We start from the raw sequence: 20,165 nt of genomic DNA, 5'->3' as shown, positions 1-20,165 counted from the left end.
GGAATAAGCATGTATGGTCAGCATCAAAAGTCGGTTAACAAAATCATCTTTTGAACACAACTGTAGACCATGTCATTGTATATGACGCTTTTGAGCTATTTCGCAGGAAAATAGACGAAACCGAATTTTAACACCGATTTTCGACATACTATTGACTGAGATACTAGTATACTAGGTACATATTTTTTATTACCTCTTAAGCTTACTATCGGAGACGTGCGAGAGAGACACGGCTCTATATTATGTAGAGTGCTGTCGCGCTTCCACAACTCTATGAATAACTTTAATAGGCTACTATCTATTTGAGTTCCGATTTTTGTTGCTGGCCTTACTAAGAAGGATACACGGAAAGAAACTAATATCTGGTAAATAATTAGCTCGACGCTATTATCGTATTTATATTGAGGTTCCTAATTAAACTATCAGGAAAAGTAGTAAGTCCGTACTTTGTTGATAAGCGACACTAATATAAGTATTAACGATGTCTAAACCGTTAATATATTATTCTACAATCTTCAGACAACGCCATCTAGTTCCAAATAAGGAAAAACTTATATTATGAGAGAGACAAGAGATAAACATCCTCATCATAATTATATTTCTCAATACAATGCGGTTTTTCATGAATCGAACCACGATTTCTGGTAAACCAGTCAAACAGTCTAGGAATGTAGACAGCATATATTTTGTTTACGATAATGATACGATTAAGACTTGTCGCTTTCATACATTTAAGTCAATCAACGCTTGTCATTTGAATCTTCTTTTAATACTATAAGAATAAACTAATTACCTTTAAACATGGGTTTTATATAGCGCGGCTGGCTAATTACTGATCATATTCCACTGGTGCATATTAACATCATATTTTTTCAAAAATATGGTTTTCTCTTATCAATATCGATCAATGTAAAGTAACTTTGTATTGCCTTTCCTCTTAATTTTTCCGTACGCAAAGGGCAAAAACGAAACCTTGTTACTGACGATGCGCTGTTTGTTTGCCAGTCACCAGGTTGTATGTTATGAAATGATATTTGGCCTATCTTGGCTAAATGAATTGAGTATCAGATATGACGTATTGAGTCACCTTCATAACAACAAGAAATGAAAATTAACATAGAGTTAAAGCAAATTTTATTTCTGCACGAAATTTGTATTGTAAAAATAAGATTTGTAATAAAACCTTGTTCACAATCAAAAACAAATAAGTTAATAAACATAATGGTTCCAAGGAGAATCCTAATAAAAAAATCCTTTATATTTTAAGCATATCTATATTATTTGATCATACAGTATCCGGAATAACCTTAATGATACAAGAGGAATTGAGAATATTTTTCCTTTTTTTTTCCTTTTATGTATTTCGTATAGCTTCAGGGGTTTCTTTAATTATATCTTGCTTTATTTGTTCTGACATTGGTAACACGATCATTTGATGTGCTATAGTAATCAGACAAGATTTCTTTCTATTAATTTTGCAATGTATGTGGTTGTGATGGTGATTTATTGGTGCATAAGGCAATGAGAATGTAGCATAATTATGAAAGGGGTACAAAATAAGGGGTTATTGCTCTCCTCTAGCTGTTTAAATATTTTTATAAAGCAGAGCGAAATTTGAGACATTCAAATTTACCATTTTTTTATTCACGTAAATCTTTACAATTTTATTCACAAAAGCGTAACAGACAAAATATTAGATTTCTATTTAAAATGGAAAAAAAATATATACAAAAATGGTACAGCTGTTAAAAAATAGGTTCGTTTTGATTTTGTTAATAGAATAAAATATATGACTGACTGAAACTTGTAACACCATAATAACATAGAGCATAGCTATTTGTAACAACCTGTATTTTAAGCGTTGATTAATGGTATCAGACTTGCAAGTACTAATTACGAAATGGTATTTAAATAAGATAAATTTCCTTTCAAGAGTAATGAAAATGACTCAGAATTTATGATAAATTGGCGTTAGAATTATAAATTGTATTAAAGAACTAATCTTTCAACTTGTTTCGAATAAGGTACATTTCTATGATGATTAATATTCCACATATTACATTTATTTGTTTGTGAACGTGAATTAAATCTTAAATTTCAGATCCAAAGGGAATTTTTAGTCTTCGTCAATCTCTAAGGCATTAAATAAATGGAACCTCAATTTCAGTCAATTTGTTGCAGCTGCAAAACTTAGAGAACAGATAAAGTAGTTAAGATGCGCACAAACTGATCGACTCCCAAGGCACCGCCTATTATTGGTTTTAACTTACCCAAGTAAGATGTTTCGTGTACTCGGTTTCTCAGAACCGAAAGGCGACCGGAACAATAAATATTTCCCGGCAATCCACCCGGGAACCACCTTTTGCAACAAAGCATTTAGACAGTTAGTGCTAATAAGTTTCCCAGAACTAACAATGTAACTCCCAACATTTATCAGTCGTTTTTCTAGAAAACGTTCCTAAGACTTGAACTAAAAAAACGACGTACGACAGCATCCAGCTCGCAAAACTGGAGATTTATCGGTACGAACCGCTATTTTGCGAATTAAAAGAAAATAGGAACAAAAACGAAGGCGGAATTGCCAGGCGCGGTCACCGCAGACAAACTGCCTGCCGTTTTCGAACGCCCCCAGAATTCTAATAAAGAAGCAAATTGGAAAATCGCAGGTATTCGCATTGTACGATGACGCTGAATTGCGGAATCCGTGTTCCAGCGCACATGATTAACGAAACCAAAGAAAATACATGTCATGACAATAAATTATTGTCCATACTGTCAGTATAGTACACTTTTCCATTTTAGTCAAGTACGCGTGTTGAGCCATCATGTATTCAAGTAGAACGGATGTCAACTGACGTACCATATTCATAAACCACTTGCTTAGTCAACTTCCTAAGGAATTTGTTAAGCATTTTTATGAAAATTATTCTTGTAAAAAATGTTGGAGGAATTTTTAAGTCCACCGCGCTGACGAAAAAGTTAAAATTGTTTTAAATGAAAATCCAGTTTGCTAATGTTTGGTGTATTTTCGGGCAAACGTGGTTCCATTGTTATTAAAATTTATGAAAGCCAATAAGGCTTCATTTACATAAAATCATAGTGTTTTGTTATTCTTCGTGGGATCAACTAATTTTGAATTTCGGTTCTTACGTGGGCTTTATGAGTTTCTATAACATTTTCATTCGCGAGCAGGTCACATCAAATGACGTCATTTCTTAAAATAAATCTAAAACGTTACAGTTTGACAAGTTTCAATCAAAATCATCTCGCCTGTTTAAGGACAATACAATTACTTAGCAATGCGGATAAACCTTCTTTATACCTTCTCAGACTTTAATAAACCAGCAAGAATCCTCAAAGGCCTAACATAAACTTAAGAATTTGTACTCACACACTACCCTAAACAGTAAAATTTTGAATACGCAAGACGTAATAAAGAATGTATATGAGTACTAAACAACTCCATGGTTTGGTCACGAATAAAATGTGTCAGTATTGCGCGAGTTACATTGCCCCTGGGTGCCGTTACTTTCAGTGCTTGCGTTCCAGCACATTTCGAATTAAACCGTATTTACGACTTCCTACTCGCTCTGCCAGCCTGGTATGCTGACCAAATACTTCTGCGCTTTTGTTCGTGTATTTATTTAATTCTAGATATTGGGGTACTTAAAGAGATTTATTTTGGACCCTGCAGGTTTTACTTTTTATGTTGTAATTAAAACAATGTAATGTCCAAGTAACGGGTTACTTAGGTGGCTCATTTTGCGGAACGGAGGCCTTGACCATGACGCGGCAGAATCGCTTTATATGAGAGTAGGTAAAAATTAAACAAAAGCTGTTATTAAATATTCCAATTAAAGAAAAACACGGAAAAGTTTCGAAAAAGCCCTTTTTCCTTCAGTTCTTTTAAATTTCCAGTTCAAAAAAATACTGCATTCACTTTTGAAACTATAATTTCTGCTCTTAAAAGTTTGGATTCGAATTATCTAGTATTTTACCTTATACACTAGAGTTAACAGACCATAACCTGTTTCTACCCAATGACTTAAGTTAATCGAGAAATTTTATTACGTAGTTCAAAGATATTGTCGTCAACACTGTAACCAGTGTCACCCGGTTTTAGAACTTATACCTCACGTTGTAATATACAATTTAATCTTGATAAAATGAGTTTTAAAATTTACTAGCTTCGCTCCACGATGACATTTACTATTTATAACACATACAATCTTCTGTTCACACATAATGGGGCAAAAAATGTACCTCCAAAATTTTATCCATATCAGTCATCGTTTTAATTGTCTGTGGACTAGTACAAACAGTGACCTAAAGGTATTGACGGATAGCTCTTATTTACACACTGTAATGTAACTATATTTAATTTTTTGTTTGGTCACTTGGTGTGAAATAGAGGAGACTATTATTTTTATTCGTGTAGAAGATACAAACACACATCGTTTGTGTAAGTAACGGTCCGTAAGCCTAACCATTTTAATTAAAACTAGCGGCCCGGTACGTGCTTCGCTACGTATAAAGTGAAATAAAATAAACAAATCGGAACATCAAATTCATTTATTTAATCAAAAAAATATTTTATTTAAAATCGAAATCAATTGCTAGCTATTTACAGTCAACACACTAAAAATAGGTCATTTATTTACCTGTTCGTGGATCAATCATTGGTATATTGATATGGTAACCATCGTCACCTTTCCAATGCAATATTGGGTACTGTAATGCATCGTAACTACGATGAAGTTCCGAAACACGTTGCAATTGCTCATTTCTACGATGAAGTACAATATCACGGGATTGAAACTGATCACCAAGAATTACAATTGCAACCTCATCAATTGTTGGTGCATTAAATCGCCTTGCATGCTCTCCAAAAGGTGTTCTATCAGCTCTTATTACGATTTTGTGATTATCAGTTGGCATACGATCGAGAGCAATTTTAAACAATTGAACTAATGCGTTATGCTGATGGAAAAACCTTTGTAGCTCACGAATAATTTCTAGTCTTGTATTCGAAACAATTGCACAACGTTGATCCAATTCACGATTTTCATCACCAATAAAATAAATTTGCAAAAATTGATGATCAGCGTCGGGGTATGGCAATAACGAACCAGCTTGATGATAAATCTGGCCCTGAATCTGTAACATGTATACAATTTTAGGTAAATCTTATATCAGTTTTTTTTTAAATATACTTTATGCTTCAGATTGATACAAACATGGAATAATCCTGTTGAAGTATTTACCTTAAACGTCGGCATAAAATTATCTCTAATAATTTTAGTTGCACCAAAAGAAGTCATTTGAAATGCCGAATTGTATTGTTGAATATGACTCAGAAAGTGCTTCGACGCTTGCGATGTCCCAAAAATAAATGAATACAATGGTTCGGGTGGAGTTTCTAATGCTGGCAATCTCACTTTGCCATTAGCACAACACATGCCGGGTGTTTCACCTCGAAAGTTAGCCGCATCACAATGTGGACATATTGCGTCCATCATTCCAATGTATCCATACATACTATAATCAATCTGACTGTTGTAATTAAAAGCAGCACGCATCATTTCAGCCAAAACAGCACGACGTATTCGTGATGGCCGTGCAAGATTCAGTACAGGTACTGGGTTAACAAATCTATTGCGTGCATTACGTTCACGCTGCGATGCATTAGCTTGTGCGCGTTCATCTGCAGTCTGTGATCGTCTTAGTAATGCCACATCATTTGCATTACGCGTTCGCCGACCTATATTTGCTCGTCTGGCTGGTGGCATTTTTCCCGTATGCACATATGTTTTCGCTTAAAAATCGAAAAAAAAAATTAGAACAAAAAAAAAAACAAATTCCCAAGAAGCTGTCGCATATGATGCCATGTGAAATCATATACGGCAACTTAGAAAAGTATACATAAATTCAGGACTCACCGTTTGTATGAATGCACTGCAAATGCAATTATGTGAAAAGAAATTTATCGCTGATAATATGATTTAATCAAACCACGTCCAAAATGAATTGACGGCATGAATGACATAACAACGTGCTTGTCCTGTCAACAAAACTTCAAAAAAGTTTCTGTGAAAAAAGTTTCTATTGAATTCATTTATTACAAAAAATGTGACAAATGAGGAACCGCTCGACCGATTTTGTGCAAACTTCACATAAACCATCTACTAAATATCCGACCAAATCCTAAGCATTTGGTTTGGATAGGTGAGCCCGTTCTTGAGTTATGGAATTACAACGAAAAGTGGCATTGATTTTTATATATATAGATATGGCTTTGTTTGAAAAATCAACATAATTCCTTCGAAGAAATCAAAACTATAGAATGTGTTACTATACTTCCATAATTTGATTAAATATGTATATTTAATTCAACGAGAACAATTATGCTATAATTAAAGAAGGTAAGTTAATTAGCGACAGCAAAGTTTTCGTTAATTAGGCAAGTTATGAAGGTATCCAATTTGGAATATTTCCTATCGTAATCATATTGATTGTGGAAGGAAATTATTCTTGACAATCGACTGGTTTGAAATTGGCACAGAAATGTTATGAAAATATATTATTAGCTCAGAATTTATTCCTTATTTCACTTCTGAGAGCCTTAAGTTTTACGTTATTACATTTTTTTACAATACAGTTATGATTAATAGCTATTTAAGGATCATGGAAGTTGTGGAAGCAAGACAAAGTGTACAACGCGTAGTGATGTCTCGCTTGCACATTGACAACAGACTATCTTGAAGATCTCATAGTAGACGCTTTTTTTTGTACGTACCCAAAAAATTTTATATTAGCTCACAGTAAAGATCCATTTTTGTTAACCACCATCTAATGTCTAGAATCCATTTAACGGATACTCAATCTTACACACAAAAAAAAAATAAGTGCCAATTTTCACCAAAACCGCACCAGAAAAAAGGTTTCACGCATCAAAACACCCTTTGTTTGCGTGCCCCCATCATATGGACGTCCGATTCAATGAAAGTATACTAGTCACGCGATTTGATAACGTAATGTGACTATTGAAAATCAATGCACAGGGTTAATCATTGACTTGGAGACTGACCTTTTTGATAAAGGGATCGCCGCGACGTATATCGGTCAAGTGGTAGTTATAGATTTTTTTTCTTTGATATTTTCTTGCATGAATGATTTTTTCAGTCGACACTTTCGCCTTAGATTACAAGTAAGCTTGAAATTAAGTAGTAAGTTGTTGTAGCTTTAATTATGATCGGTTGACGAATTGAACAAAAACCAAAGTTGCTTTTGTACACGTGGATGTATTTTGCTCGAAATTTACACTAAAGATTCACAATACATCAGCTGAACAAGAGCCTCAAACTAGAGGAGCCAGAATATGTTTAAAGTACGCAATTTGAACAATAATTAGCGAAGAAATTAAACTAGAACATAACCCAAAAAACCTCTTTCATATTATTCCTTAAAACCGAATAATATATTGCCATCATGATCCTTTGTTCTCGTCAACTCGTGAGCCCCGCAACGTAATTTCGGTAATAGTTATCAAGTTACATTACCTCAGAAGATAACATCTTGATGAATAAATTAGTTCGCGTCATTATGTGTGCGTGAGCGTTTATGCCGAGTCATTGTTAGATACGTGAACCTTCTTAATTATTCCGTTCTTGTTTATGGGAAATTGTTTTAGGTAATTGGCGTTTGCTACTTTTGTGTCGATCGCTTTTTGTTTCGTGTGTCGAAATTGAATTATGTTGGTATTTATAAATCGTTTAGTCTTTTTTTTTTGGGTTAATGACATCTGATTTTATGTGATTATTTTGAGTGTGCCAGTAATATTTTATTTGTTTTTAGAATGTTTTTCCTTTTGAGTAAAGTTTGGTTGATTTTTAAATATTAACAACTTTTAAAATATTTTTAAAGCTGTGTGTGTTTTGCGATTACTTTGTGACTTTAGCCTAAAGGGAACAAAAGGATACATCTTTACAAAGAGTTTTAAGTTCTAAACAATATTTCTTGATAATAAAACAACCGTGTAAATATTCTCTTAGAAAGCCAAACAACTGTTATAAAGACAACGCATTTATTTTGGAAAATTTCTTACAAGTTAATCCCCAAGTAACTAAGCATAAACAAATAAAATTATCATAATTAAACTTTTTGGGTGTAAATCAACGGTGGATTCTTCTAGGCAGTATTTTTGGGTCCGTATTAAAATATCTTGGAAATACTGTGGAGGAATTTGAATGCTGAGTAATTTAAATTTCTAGACAAAAATATCATTTTGCTATATTTTTCTCGGCGGCTTTTCCCTCTTTCATGTTGGCTACTTACTAATTTGGAGGTGGTCTCCCTTTTCTGAACTTACGCTTAGACATTATACACGCTCAACCGCGAAGATGTGAAGTTATACTAATTTAAAATAAAAAATATAACATTTTGCTCTTGTCTAGAAATCGAAAATGCCCCCATGGGGAAATAAAATGATAAAAACTATCCATAATATCCAGGTTATAAACTCGGCTTTGCGTGAAAGAAGAACAAACATCCACACATACAAGCTTTAGAATTTAGCTTTTTACGAAAGAGCTGCCTGAAGAAAAATGTAATGTCTTGAACAATTTTGGCCGTGGCGGATAATGTCGTAATATACACGCCAGCTGCGCACATATTATAATGCACAAGCATGTATGCGAACATGGTGCACTCGTATAGTCAGATAAGATGGCAATCTGACGCTGTGAGGTACAGATCAGATGTAGGCACATTTTTATGTGTCTCTTGATACACCAACAATTATCTCACTGAAGTTTTGGTTAAAATAATCTGTTAGACCTAATTATTAAACTTTGCCGTTTAGTTTTCGAAGCAAGTGCTATTAAAAATGTGACCGAATCCTTTTATCCATGTAATTTAACGGCAACGGTTGGACTGATCTACTGCTTATGTTTTTTTAATTTTGTCCGATGTCTAGGAAAAGTTTAAGTGGTACGAGATTAAAGCACCGAGCCATTGCTAGTTTAATTAAAATATTAATATTATATTATAGTGAGCGCTGCATTTTAGGATCATAACGTAGCCTGTATTCATAAATAATAAACTCTCGTAAACTTCCGCTAAACGTTTTATGAGAATATTGAGCGTGACTTCTTCGCGATGCTGGTCCCCTGGTATCTGACCGATAGAACCATTTCACTAGATAATAAAGTATTCTTGTAGTAAGTAGCTCATAAGTGCAGAATAACGTAAGTACTACTTACAGGATAACTGTTTTAAACAAGTGACATGAAATTCGAAAAAAAAATCGCCTTTAAGTTTTTTATATTCTGCTGCACTTATCGTTTTGTAGTTTCACAATATTGTTTCAGAAACATCAAACATCTCGATATAAAGAGAATTTCATACTAAAGCATTCCCAAAAGGATTCAGCTAGCATTGTATTCCTTTAACACCTCGTCAATGACGTCACAAAGTTTGGCATAAATAATTTTCATTTCAAAACTCATTGTTTCCAAGTCCCAGTTATGGCGATGACGTCACGAATATTTTAGTGAACTTCCTACATCGGTTCGATAACGCAAATGTGACGCGGCGTTTTTGCTGCGTAAAACGAATGAAAAGCGAACTCTGGAAATGCCGAGTCATCCTTTTGCAGCAAGGTTTTTATGCCGCACTCCCGTTGGCAATTAAATTGAGTACTAAGTTAGAAAAGCTTAGATATACTTAGTATAGAAATATTTAATTACGGAACCGTTTCTCTTGTAATTTATTAACTTGTGGGTGACGCACGTTTGTGAATGGGTTTTGTACGTTGATTGCTTTCTTTTAGAATTCCATTTCGATTTTTGTAGTTGCTCGATTTGTTTGTGACTGATTTTGTGAATGTGACTTGATTAATTCCTGTGTTTTTCACTTGGCAGTAATACTGGTTTTATTGCTTAGTTTTTGCTGTACGTTATTTTTTTATTTGCAGATACTTACTTAAATAGATATGGAACCTTGAGCACAATCCAGAGTTGCGTCAAGCAAGGTGTATGACAAGAAAATGGGTTGAATACCTTTCGACTCTTCATATCTTCTACATAATCGATTGTCCTCAACCTCGTCCACTACTCATAAGTCGATTAAACTCTACTGTTTAGGACGCGGGAAAAACACCTATTAAATAGTAAAATTGTCGTCACATACAGAAACAAACCTTGAACCTTATAATACTCATTGCAATTGGAAACAAATAAGTTTTTTGGTAATCCATCAAGTTGACGGATAGACAATTAATTGAAAAAAAGCTGTTATTTTCTGATCAAATCAAAGGTCGACTTGAGCTACAAACATCGTGTATGTTAATGACGAGTGACGGTATTACACGGCTCAGCAGTTGATATATTCCCAAAATATTTCCTCCCGAAGAAAATTACGTAAGCCGCCTCGTAACGTTTCAGCCCACTGCACACAGAACACACGTTGATTAGATTACCACAGGGGAACACGACTGTAACTTTCTAATATGTAGTAATCGTTAAAACGTGACCTTTATTGCAATAATTACAGGAGCGAAATTCCTTTGAACTTATTTCGGGTAACCAATTACTTACCCACGCATCTTCGCGATTTGTATAAGCTCACGGTCTTTGACTAAGGTACGAGGGTTGTCAGTTTATAATGAGTAAGAACACCTTGCGTACTATATGTGCGAAGGTACTAATCTCTATTTACCGTGGTACCTACTTCTGCTGCTAAAAGTATATTTGTATTGTTGAGCGATAACCCTAAAATATTTTCTCCGTTAACTTCGTTCCTTTTTTATGAGAAAAAAATACTCTTCTATCTACTACTCTTCATTTTAAAAGATGAACAGCAAATTCATTTTGAGATTTTGTAAAGTTTGCAGTCGTGTTTTATGTTTTTTTTTTGTAATGTGAGTATATTTTGATAATGGTATTCTTAATTGAGTTCTATTTCAAAATTAAAAACCTTTTTTCTGAAGCTGACTGAAAACTATTTCGTGGAAACTTTTGCAGTTTTAGTCAAAAGACAGCATTGCCATTCGTATGTCGACTGATTGATGAGAAAGCCAAACGTAACATACAGGACCTTGTGTCAAAATAAATGTCTGACCTGCATAATATACAATGTACGTTAGGTAAATCTCTTTTATGTACAGACGTACACATAAATCTATATATATCGTGAACTAAATAAATCCAAAAACAAAAACACATTTTTTACCGTTAAAGGTTGCAAACCTTTAACATATGGAAGTTACTTGGCAGCATATACTAGGTTTTATGTCAAAGTGACACACGATGTCGATGAGGGAAATTGAACTCTCAGAATAAAGCCTTAAGGTTATAAATCAAAATAAAAATTTATTAAAAGCTCAGGCCATGTCAGCATCTGTCTCCAAGAGGTTTTCGGAATTCCTTTAAGAAGGGATGTGGAAGCTAAAAATTTCTAAAGGGTCCATATACAATTTCAAACTGTTGGTAAAATATTGAGTTTTAAAATTTAATTCTGAAGGTTTTTTAATATGATATACAACAATATGATATCATAGTTTATTCAACATCTCCATTATTCTCTACTCATAAAACTACTTAAATCGTAAATTTTCAATTCAACCCAGTACAGTGCCTCATAAAATATGACTAAATAAGTCATAAAGTATTCGCCGAAGCGTAATAGCCTTGCAATAGAAATTTGGGACATAATGCGACACATTTTGTTTAAGTGGCAGTTACGAGTCAAGCCGAATACGGCGTCAGAAATAAAGCAGATAATATGCATAGTGCTGAAATTGATTCAATGGCGCCAAAATCGTGTTTTGGGATCCTAATGACGCGTTTTAGTGATGTTTGGACTGGCACTTTGATTTTAGATGAATTGATCGTTACTTGGTCTGAGCATACGACCTGTTACTTTCACTGTCACAACCCATACTCGAAGAATCGATTATATTTCATTGGAACTGAATTGGATCTTCCCATTTAATGGCCACGCCAAAAATAGATTCTCATTTTAAGGAGGCTTTAATCTTATTATAGGCACTACACTTAAACGCGCAATTTCAATTTTTTTTTAAATATTTTAATTTTTTTCAAACTACTTTGATGAATGAAGTCATTTCATATATCCATAAGTGGTTCCAAAAATATTGTATTTTGAATACACAAAATACTAGTATGTAGTATACAATGTACTAGTATACTGGTGAAAATTATGATGTATTTTTTCTATAACCCAAGAGTGGATACTTATACCTTTAGATTTATCCACTCTGAAGTATATGATAATGTTCTTATACTTTATTTAATAGGCCATTTCGAGCTCAAGAAACCCTTTTATTGTAAATCAAAAGTGTTTTCAGGCATATAATCGATGAACACTCTAAAATAAAAGAGGGTAACGCGCTCAACAGTTAGCTGAAACAATGTGATATGTGAAGTAGGTATATTGCTCATGAAATTCAGCTTAAGGAAATTGCTCCTCTTCGAAGGAACCCTTGAAAGCGTTCAGAGGGGAAAATTTGATAGCTTATAGCTTTGATAGCACCAGAGTGATGACGAAAATGTTTTTGACGTTAAAGAAAAATGGTTTATGTTGAAGGACACTTTTTTGCCATTCGGGTGAAATTATGTTGCGTCTTGGTAATTAGTTGCCGATGTTTGAGATAAACCTCACGGACATTGGTACGAAATTCATTAGTGATGTATCTATGCACCACCACTTACAACCATACTTGTTGATATTTTTCAATTACGATATGATTGAATTACTTTAATGAAAACTAGTAGTTGTCAGCGGCTCCACCCACTACAAATAGACAATGATCCCACGAAAACATAACATCGGTATACAAACTATACTGTGTGTTAATCCAGATTTTAAACTGTCTGTGTACTAAATTTCGTTAAAATCCATTCAGTAGTTTTTGCTTGAAAGAGCAACAAGCCTCCATACATACAAACTTTCCCGTTAATAATATTAGTAGGACTTACAAGTATAATATTAGCTCATACAAAATCGTCTCACTCATAATACATTCACATCATACAGTCCTATACGTAAGCACTCTTGTTTTATTGTCTTACGTTATGACTAGCACATGACACGACACAAACCGAAGCTTTACACGGTATCCATTAAGTCTGATTACTAATCACTGGTAATGGAATATTTCGGTAAAATTGAAGGCAACAAATAAAAATTTTACGTCCTCTGCGGAATTGTAAAGCAAGTATCATTGGTTTTGGGGAATTTGTTCCTAATGATGGGGATATCGGTGTAGCGTTAGAATGGAAGAAAACTTAATAGTTATTCTTTTAACAAGCATTGATTTGATATTTGACGATTTTAAGGGTTCCCACAAAGAGTAAATTATACGAATTTCGATTACTTAGGCTCCGCTGACTGTACGTTTGTCTCCAGTCTTAATTTTACGAACCGTAACATCTAGATACGGCTTTGGTTTGAATATATAATAAGGCAGGAAATTAAGTAGCTTTAGAAGTTGAGTGTAGTTAACCATCTGAATCGTGAATTTTTCGTTAAATTATAACTTTATAGGACACAAGTTTTTGGTCCGGAAAATGTGTTTAGGTTAGCAAGGCTCTATTGGTATATAGCTGAAGCCGTAAGGATGAGACGTTAACATAGAAAAAGCTTAGTAGAAAATTATGCAATAAAATTGAATAGACCAGTAAAATAGCTACCTAATACGTAATAGGTATAAGGTAGCTTTTAGGGCTTTCAGTGTATAGTTCTAACGTATGATTAAATATTTGGTACTTTATTGATTAACCAGTTTTCCCATGCTGAATTCAGTTACTGAAAGGAAAAAAACTTTTAAAAGAAACTTACCTAACTTATCGCTTACTCGAAAGTTTTCAAATATTACTTAGTTGATTTATTTTTCGTACTAAGTAACGCGACATAAGTTAAACCATAAATATGAAACTTTGGCTGTGTCGCTGATTTGATGGAATCCCGCGCCTGATCAAGATCGGTTCGTTAACTTCCATTTTGAGTTAGCTTTCATATTAGTCCAAGGGAGGTGCGATAAAATCCTCCGTTACATATTTTTTATAAAGAAGTAAAAGGTAAATATGAACGTATAACAAAACGGTATATTTTTTTTTATTTATTTAGCTGATTAAAAATAAAGCTTTATTTGTAAAAAATAAATTCGATATTGAAAATAAACTGTTGTTATTTTTACATTTTTCGAGATGTCATTGCTTTTTTATATTTGTCGTGTTATTTACAAATTAAGTTCATGTCCAATAAAAAAAATATCAAAAGGATTAAGTGAAATAAGCCCGTTATCAATATTGCGATCAAAGCTTTATACTAGAAGAAAATAATTCAAAGGCGGGCTTCAAAGAAGGCTCCAAAGTGGATTTGTATTGAAAGGGTAGAAGTCTTTACAAACTGTTCAACTAGGGCGTCTCCTTACACCGCCGAGTAAACATTTGCTGCGAGATGAGTTGACACAGTGGGCGCGTGTAGTTGACAGCAGTAAAAGTATGGATGGACCTACTTTCCTAGAAAACAGACTTATATGTTAATGAGCATCGGAAAATTTGTGTCGTTCATGAAAATGCACATTTTGTAGAGGGCTCGTTTAGCTACAAAGTCATTGTCCAGCAAAATACTCAGTACAGGTAAAGTTGACCGTATTGTATAAATATTTATATTTTTAAAATAAATAATATTATAAAAAGAATAGCAGGATGGATGCGAAGGACGTGAGAGGCAGAGAAGAATGGCACAAAAAAGAGACCTGATTGCTGAAAATAATAAATTAACATTTTTATACCTAAGAACGATCAATACTCTGCGTAAAAACTTCACGATAGGTATAATAAAGCACCGTATGAGACGCTTCTGGCATCGAAAGTCAGGAAATGTCTTCCGGCCACCGTAGGGGCGGGCCTGCGGACGGTGAGTGATGGGTAGCTCACCACCGAAGTCAGCAAGCTCTGTGGAACCCATTAGGGCTGATGCTTGCCGGGGCAGCGGGGTAGTCCAGAAGGGTCACCGCGACCCCGGTATACAAAGGGCGAAAGAAGGTACATGGTTGCGTTTAAGACAGTAAAAGTCTGATACTCCCGTCCGTACCAAAGATGTAAGAGTCATTAGATGTTTTCCCAACCGAAAAAGGTATACTAAAGCTACACAAAGACAAAATTACCAATAGGCTTAAGCCCATCCCATTGGCGAAATATGGACAAGATTTATAGACAAATAGGTTAACTACAGCAATGAATAGGAGAAAGTTATTGAATGGTACGTAAACTCGGACATAGGAATAGCCAATTTATGGCTATCGTAAATAAAATTATAGCTGTCCACACCCTTATACATATTTTAGGAGAGTATTTGTGACAGTAATAATTACAGTGCGACCTCGATAAAATGTCGGTTTGACTAAATATGGTTGGTGAGCATTTATTTTAGTATAATTGTAAATGTGGAGTGGTGAAATAAATATTGAAGCCGATGAAAGTATGTATTTTTATATTTAGCTTGTAGAAGATTGGCCTTTAACAAGCAGTTACAGAAATCACGTTTATGTATTAAAATGACATGACATGTCTGTTTTATGACGATAATATTTAATACGTCTCAATTGAAGTTCTTTAGAAACAGGTTAAAAGAAAAAAAAGGTTACCCATCAAATATACCACAAAAGCAAGCGTTGTTAAACCTGTAATTTAATTATTTGTATTATTTGCCTGCCTGGAGCTTATGACAGACAACTAGACATAAAGATAAGTCTAGGTCCGTAACCCTTAAATTTACACTTCAAGAAGTTAAGTATTCTTCTTCTATAATCGTTCTTTACCTATTTCTATGGAACATTCAGCGTCTAGAAACCGACTTGCACTAAATGGCTTCTTTCTTCTAGACTTCTCTAAATCGTCTCCACTTGGTATTTCCATCGGAGTTATGGAATGCGGATCTTTTTTGAGCGGAAAGTGTTTGATATATTTTTTCGTTTCGTTGCGCTCTCTGCGGGCATTCGGCCAAGTTGAATCGACGTAAGGGCCAATAACTTTTGGTATTACAGTGGATGAATTAAGGGTATATATTTCAAGGGGTAAAGTGGTTTGGTAATCTCTGTGTACAAAAAAATACTTGTTATTTGTCTTTTTACGAAATATGGATTGATTAAAGGTTGAAACATACTTTTTAGAGTTCTGAACTCGACGGTTTCCTATTATTAAGGGTCCGGTACCTGTCCATTTGTCTTTCAATAGGCTGCAGCACATGAACCGTGATAACTAGAATGTGAAATTTTAACAGATGATATATTTTTGTTGACGTTATAACAGTCGGATAAAGCAACGAGTTGACAGGGAGCAAAATCTGAACTATAACATTTTTTGGAAATTTTGCTTTGGCCTTTTTGTACAGACTCCTCACTGTCGTGATTCTGCCTTGACCAATTTTTCTGATATCCAGTGTCTAGTCCCTTTCCTAATATAACTTCGAGACTTAAACAAATTTGGAGAAAAACCAAACGCAATACTCGTTAGTTCAGACTTCAGACTTTAATAAATTCAGAAATTCAAGTCTGCCTTCACTAAAAGTCTTCCACTTAAAACGTAACATGCTCAAAGAAAACCTTATGCGAGGAAGTTCTGTTATTTATATCTCACATATTTTATAGCATAAAATATTTATATATTAAGAGCAGTCCTGTCAGACTTATTTGAAATTCAGAGGCTGGCTTTGAAATATTATGACGCTTTTCCCAGTGTGTTAGTGTACATATTTTTCAAGACTATCTGGATTAAATATCTCTTCGAGGTACATAGAAAAAGGCTTTTAAAATTATTATTTTTTAAACGCTTCAATATGGGAGACATTGAAGAGTTTTCACTTGTGTGAAAAAACATCCAGACACAGGACAAGTATTTATTCTACGCGGGGATAGAACCTGCGACACGTCGCACGCTTTGGGTGTGGCGAGGTGATCTCAACCACTTGGCTACCCACGCATCCTGTGGACTTAACATATTTATAAGTATGTTCTACTTTCAAATTGTTGAAGTGCCTCTCTTGGGTTTAGGTTTCCCATGAAGTTTCTAGAATTACCTTTTTAATCTGTATATACGCTATTTGCAGTGGTATAATTTTGACTTAAAACCCTTTGAACATGTAAAATATGTGAATACACGTCTTCGCTTCTCACCTTTAGCTATTCTTTAACACCTGAATGCTCCGGCTTTACTGCGGCAACAATACTTTTATTCCAAACGTTCGTTTTCTGCGAGTGCTGTGTAGTTTCTAAAAATAGATGCGATTTGGGCAACGGCTGGGCTCCATATTTCAGAGGGTACCCATTCGGGATGAATCTAAATCTCCGTATCTTTGGCTCCTCGCCCGGTACAACACTGTTAGGTCATCAGAGCAATGACCTTTATTGAAACGGTGGTTAAGTAATCGTGACACTTGGTTTTGATTTCAAAGTTTAATCTATACTAATTTATAAAGCTGAAGAGTATGTTTGTTTGTGTGAACGCGCTAACCTCAGCAACTACTGGTTCGAATTGAAAATTCTTTTTGTGTTGAATAGACCATTCATCGAGGATATTATATATAGCCTCATCACGTTGCGACTAATGGGAGCGTAGATATAATGGAAAATGTGGAAAAAAGCAGGGCGGGTATAAATCATAACTTACATCTCTAACCACGCTGACGAAGTCGCGGGCAAGAGCTAGTTATATTATATATAGGCATCATTATAGTATAGTTGAGGGGTTCCGTAGAAATACGAACAAAAAACTAAACACTATTTAAATGATAATCAATTTTCAGATAGGCATTATGGATTGTAAAAAAGGGTACATTTATTGTAAATAACTGAATTAGGCTTTAGCGTAAAACTTGAAAACCCATAAAACTCAAATATGCTAGCGAAGTATTACCCAAAGGACAACTTACGAATGTATTTAATAAACCGATTTTCTAAAGATTTTCCTTTTCAAATTGCACACTTGCAGATATTTCATTATTTAAAAAAATCGTTTCACATTTTTTTCTGTATTGTAGAGATATAAAGTTATACGCCGCGTCGTTGTCAAATTCATTTCGTACCGCCATATTGGCAGCTATAAAAATATTTTGTTTTATGAGTGGATAAAACCAACCCCAAGCGTAAAGTAAGAATTGTTCTGACACAGTCTAAATAAATGGGAGGCTAAATCAATATTTCGTGGAGTAAAATGAAAGGAGTTGAAAAGGCGAGAGCATAAAATTTTTCAACCTATTTTATTACGTAGCATATTTTTAACACATTAATAAACCGCTGTGTACAAGAATAACAACAGACTGCATGTACAGTAGAGCTGTAGTTGTGGACATGTCCGCCGCCATTCCCTCTTAGGAATCATCATTCCTGTGAATGTTTTTCAGAGCATGGGTGTCTTTGTGCATGTGGTTTGAATATTTGGGAACCCCCCGATTTAACTTCTTAGCGCGGAGTCCATTAAAACAGAAACCGTTGAATTAAAATCCTACACTCCTCAACTTGAACTTTGTAATAGTAAGTTATTGTTGCAGTAGTGTAGCGTCTTACCACTCAAGCCCGATCATTTGACGGCACTTTAGAAAGACTGGTATTGTAAAAAGATTATGTCCGTGTAGTATCTTGGATCGATTTTCATGAAACATAGTTAAGAATACTCCTGACTCAAATTATTTATAAAAAAATCAAAACCAAAATCGCTTCGGTGCGATTCTAAATATACATAGAGCCATATACAGACACATAGACATGTCAAATCCATAATAGCCCGTCGTTTTCCTTCGGGGCTAAAATAAATTGCGTGATTTTCAAATGTAATTCCTAGGGTTCTCCACTCGATATTTGAGTAGGCAAATATGTATAGTAGATATTATTAAAAAAAAAGAAAGCATAAAAAATATAGAAGAAAATGCAAACCTCATTTAAACGTTCTAACAATGTCGCAGTTATTTTACCGCATTCAATTTCTTGCTTCGAATACTCAGCTGTAATTAATATAATTAACACTAATTAGGTACACGCGAACCTGATTGAGTCTTTGAAATGGTGTGGACGTAAAGAAAATAAGTGTTTAACTTTAACTACTTTCAGAAATAATAGTAATTTTTGTGTTAATTTTGACAAAAAATAACTTGAGCGTTTTTAATTTTCATTGTGACGTTCTAGATAAAAATTAAACTTTAATTTTTTTATCATTTTATGTATATTTGAAATGACCAAAGCACATCAAAAAATAGTGATCAACGCGCGTTTTATATTACAATTAGTTACTAATATTGTAAAACAAAAAAGTAGCATTTAATTGAAAAAAATGCTGCTGGGTCTTTAAATTTTGTATTTGTGAAGAAATAATAAATAATAATAATAGAAGAAATTTAATAAATAATAATAAAGATATACATATCTCTATATATCTTAAATGATTCCTAAAAATAATTCGTTAAAATCGAATGAACCTAAACCTCAACAGATTTTTCTAAATCTACTATGATATTTACAAAAAAGCCAACCTCCATCCAATTCTTCAGTAAATCGGAAAAGCTCTAAACGATTTCACTGAAAATGACAAAGTGCCCATTTTGATAACGACCTTTTCAACTACATTTAAAACCGTTATCTCTTATTCGAATTCTTTTAAGATCACAAGAAGACTTCAAATCTCTAGACCGTAGCAGATGAGTAAGCGGGACGGCGTAGTTTACGGAGTACCGCCGTCTTGCTTACACTACTGCAATTTGTTGGCCAACATCCATTCTGCTCACAAACTAGCACTCAGTAAGGTTCAAAATAAGCACTCCCACTACCAAAACCCGCATTCAATTAAAACGAAACCTCATTACAGGAACATTTTAAAACAACTTACCGCGCAAAATCGTTCGTTAATTAATCCGAATCCATTAAGCAAAGGCCAAATCATTTATAGCTTACAATAATAAATAATTAAAATTGATGCGAACACGTTAGGACGCGGTTTGTTACGAATGTTATGATAAAGCCTTTATATAGAGCTAAGGGAAATAACTGTAATTTAACACCCCGAAGGGATTGTAAATCGTAAGTAATTTATATTAATAGGTTTGAATTTATGTTAGTTTTGGTTGGAGGTGCTGCTTGGGGACCGATAGTG

General features: G+C 34.2%; 2 protein-coding genes across 4 annotated transcripts in view; one reads left to right on the top strand and one right to left on the bottom strand.

Annotated features, from left to right (window-relative positions):
- Positions 1–20,165, top strand: part of LOC113507172 — an 87,043-nt gene that overhangs the window by 8,780 nt on the left and 58,098 nt on the right. The gene's annotated exons all lie outside the window — the stretch shown is intronic.
- On the bottom strand, positions 4,495–6,044 carry LOC113507161. The gene is made up of 3 exons (XM_026890019.1): positions 5,940–6,044; positions 5,265–5,815; positions 4,495–5,157 (listed from the first exon to the last, which is right to left on the bottom strand). The coding sequence occupies exons 2-3, from the start codon at positions 5,787–5,789 to the stop codon at positions 4,654–4,656; spliced, it is 1,029 nt and encodes a 342-aa protein (XP_026745820.1). The 5' UTR covers positions 5,790–5,815; positions 5,940–6,044; the 3' UTR covers positions 4,495–4,653.

The sequence above is a fragment of the Trichoplusia ni genome, chromosome 2, assembly GCF_003590095.1.
Source record: "Trichoplusia ni isolate ovarian cell line Hi5 chromosome 2, tn1, whole genome shotgun sequence".
NCBI lineage: Eukaryota > Metazoa > Arthropoda > Insecta > Lepidoptera > Noctuidae > Trichoplusia > Trichoplusia ni.
This window is presented reverse-complemented; position numbering and strand designations above follow the sequence as displayed.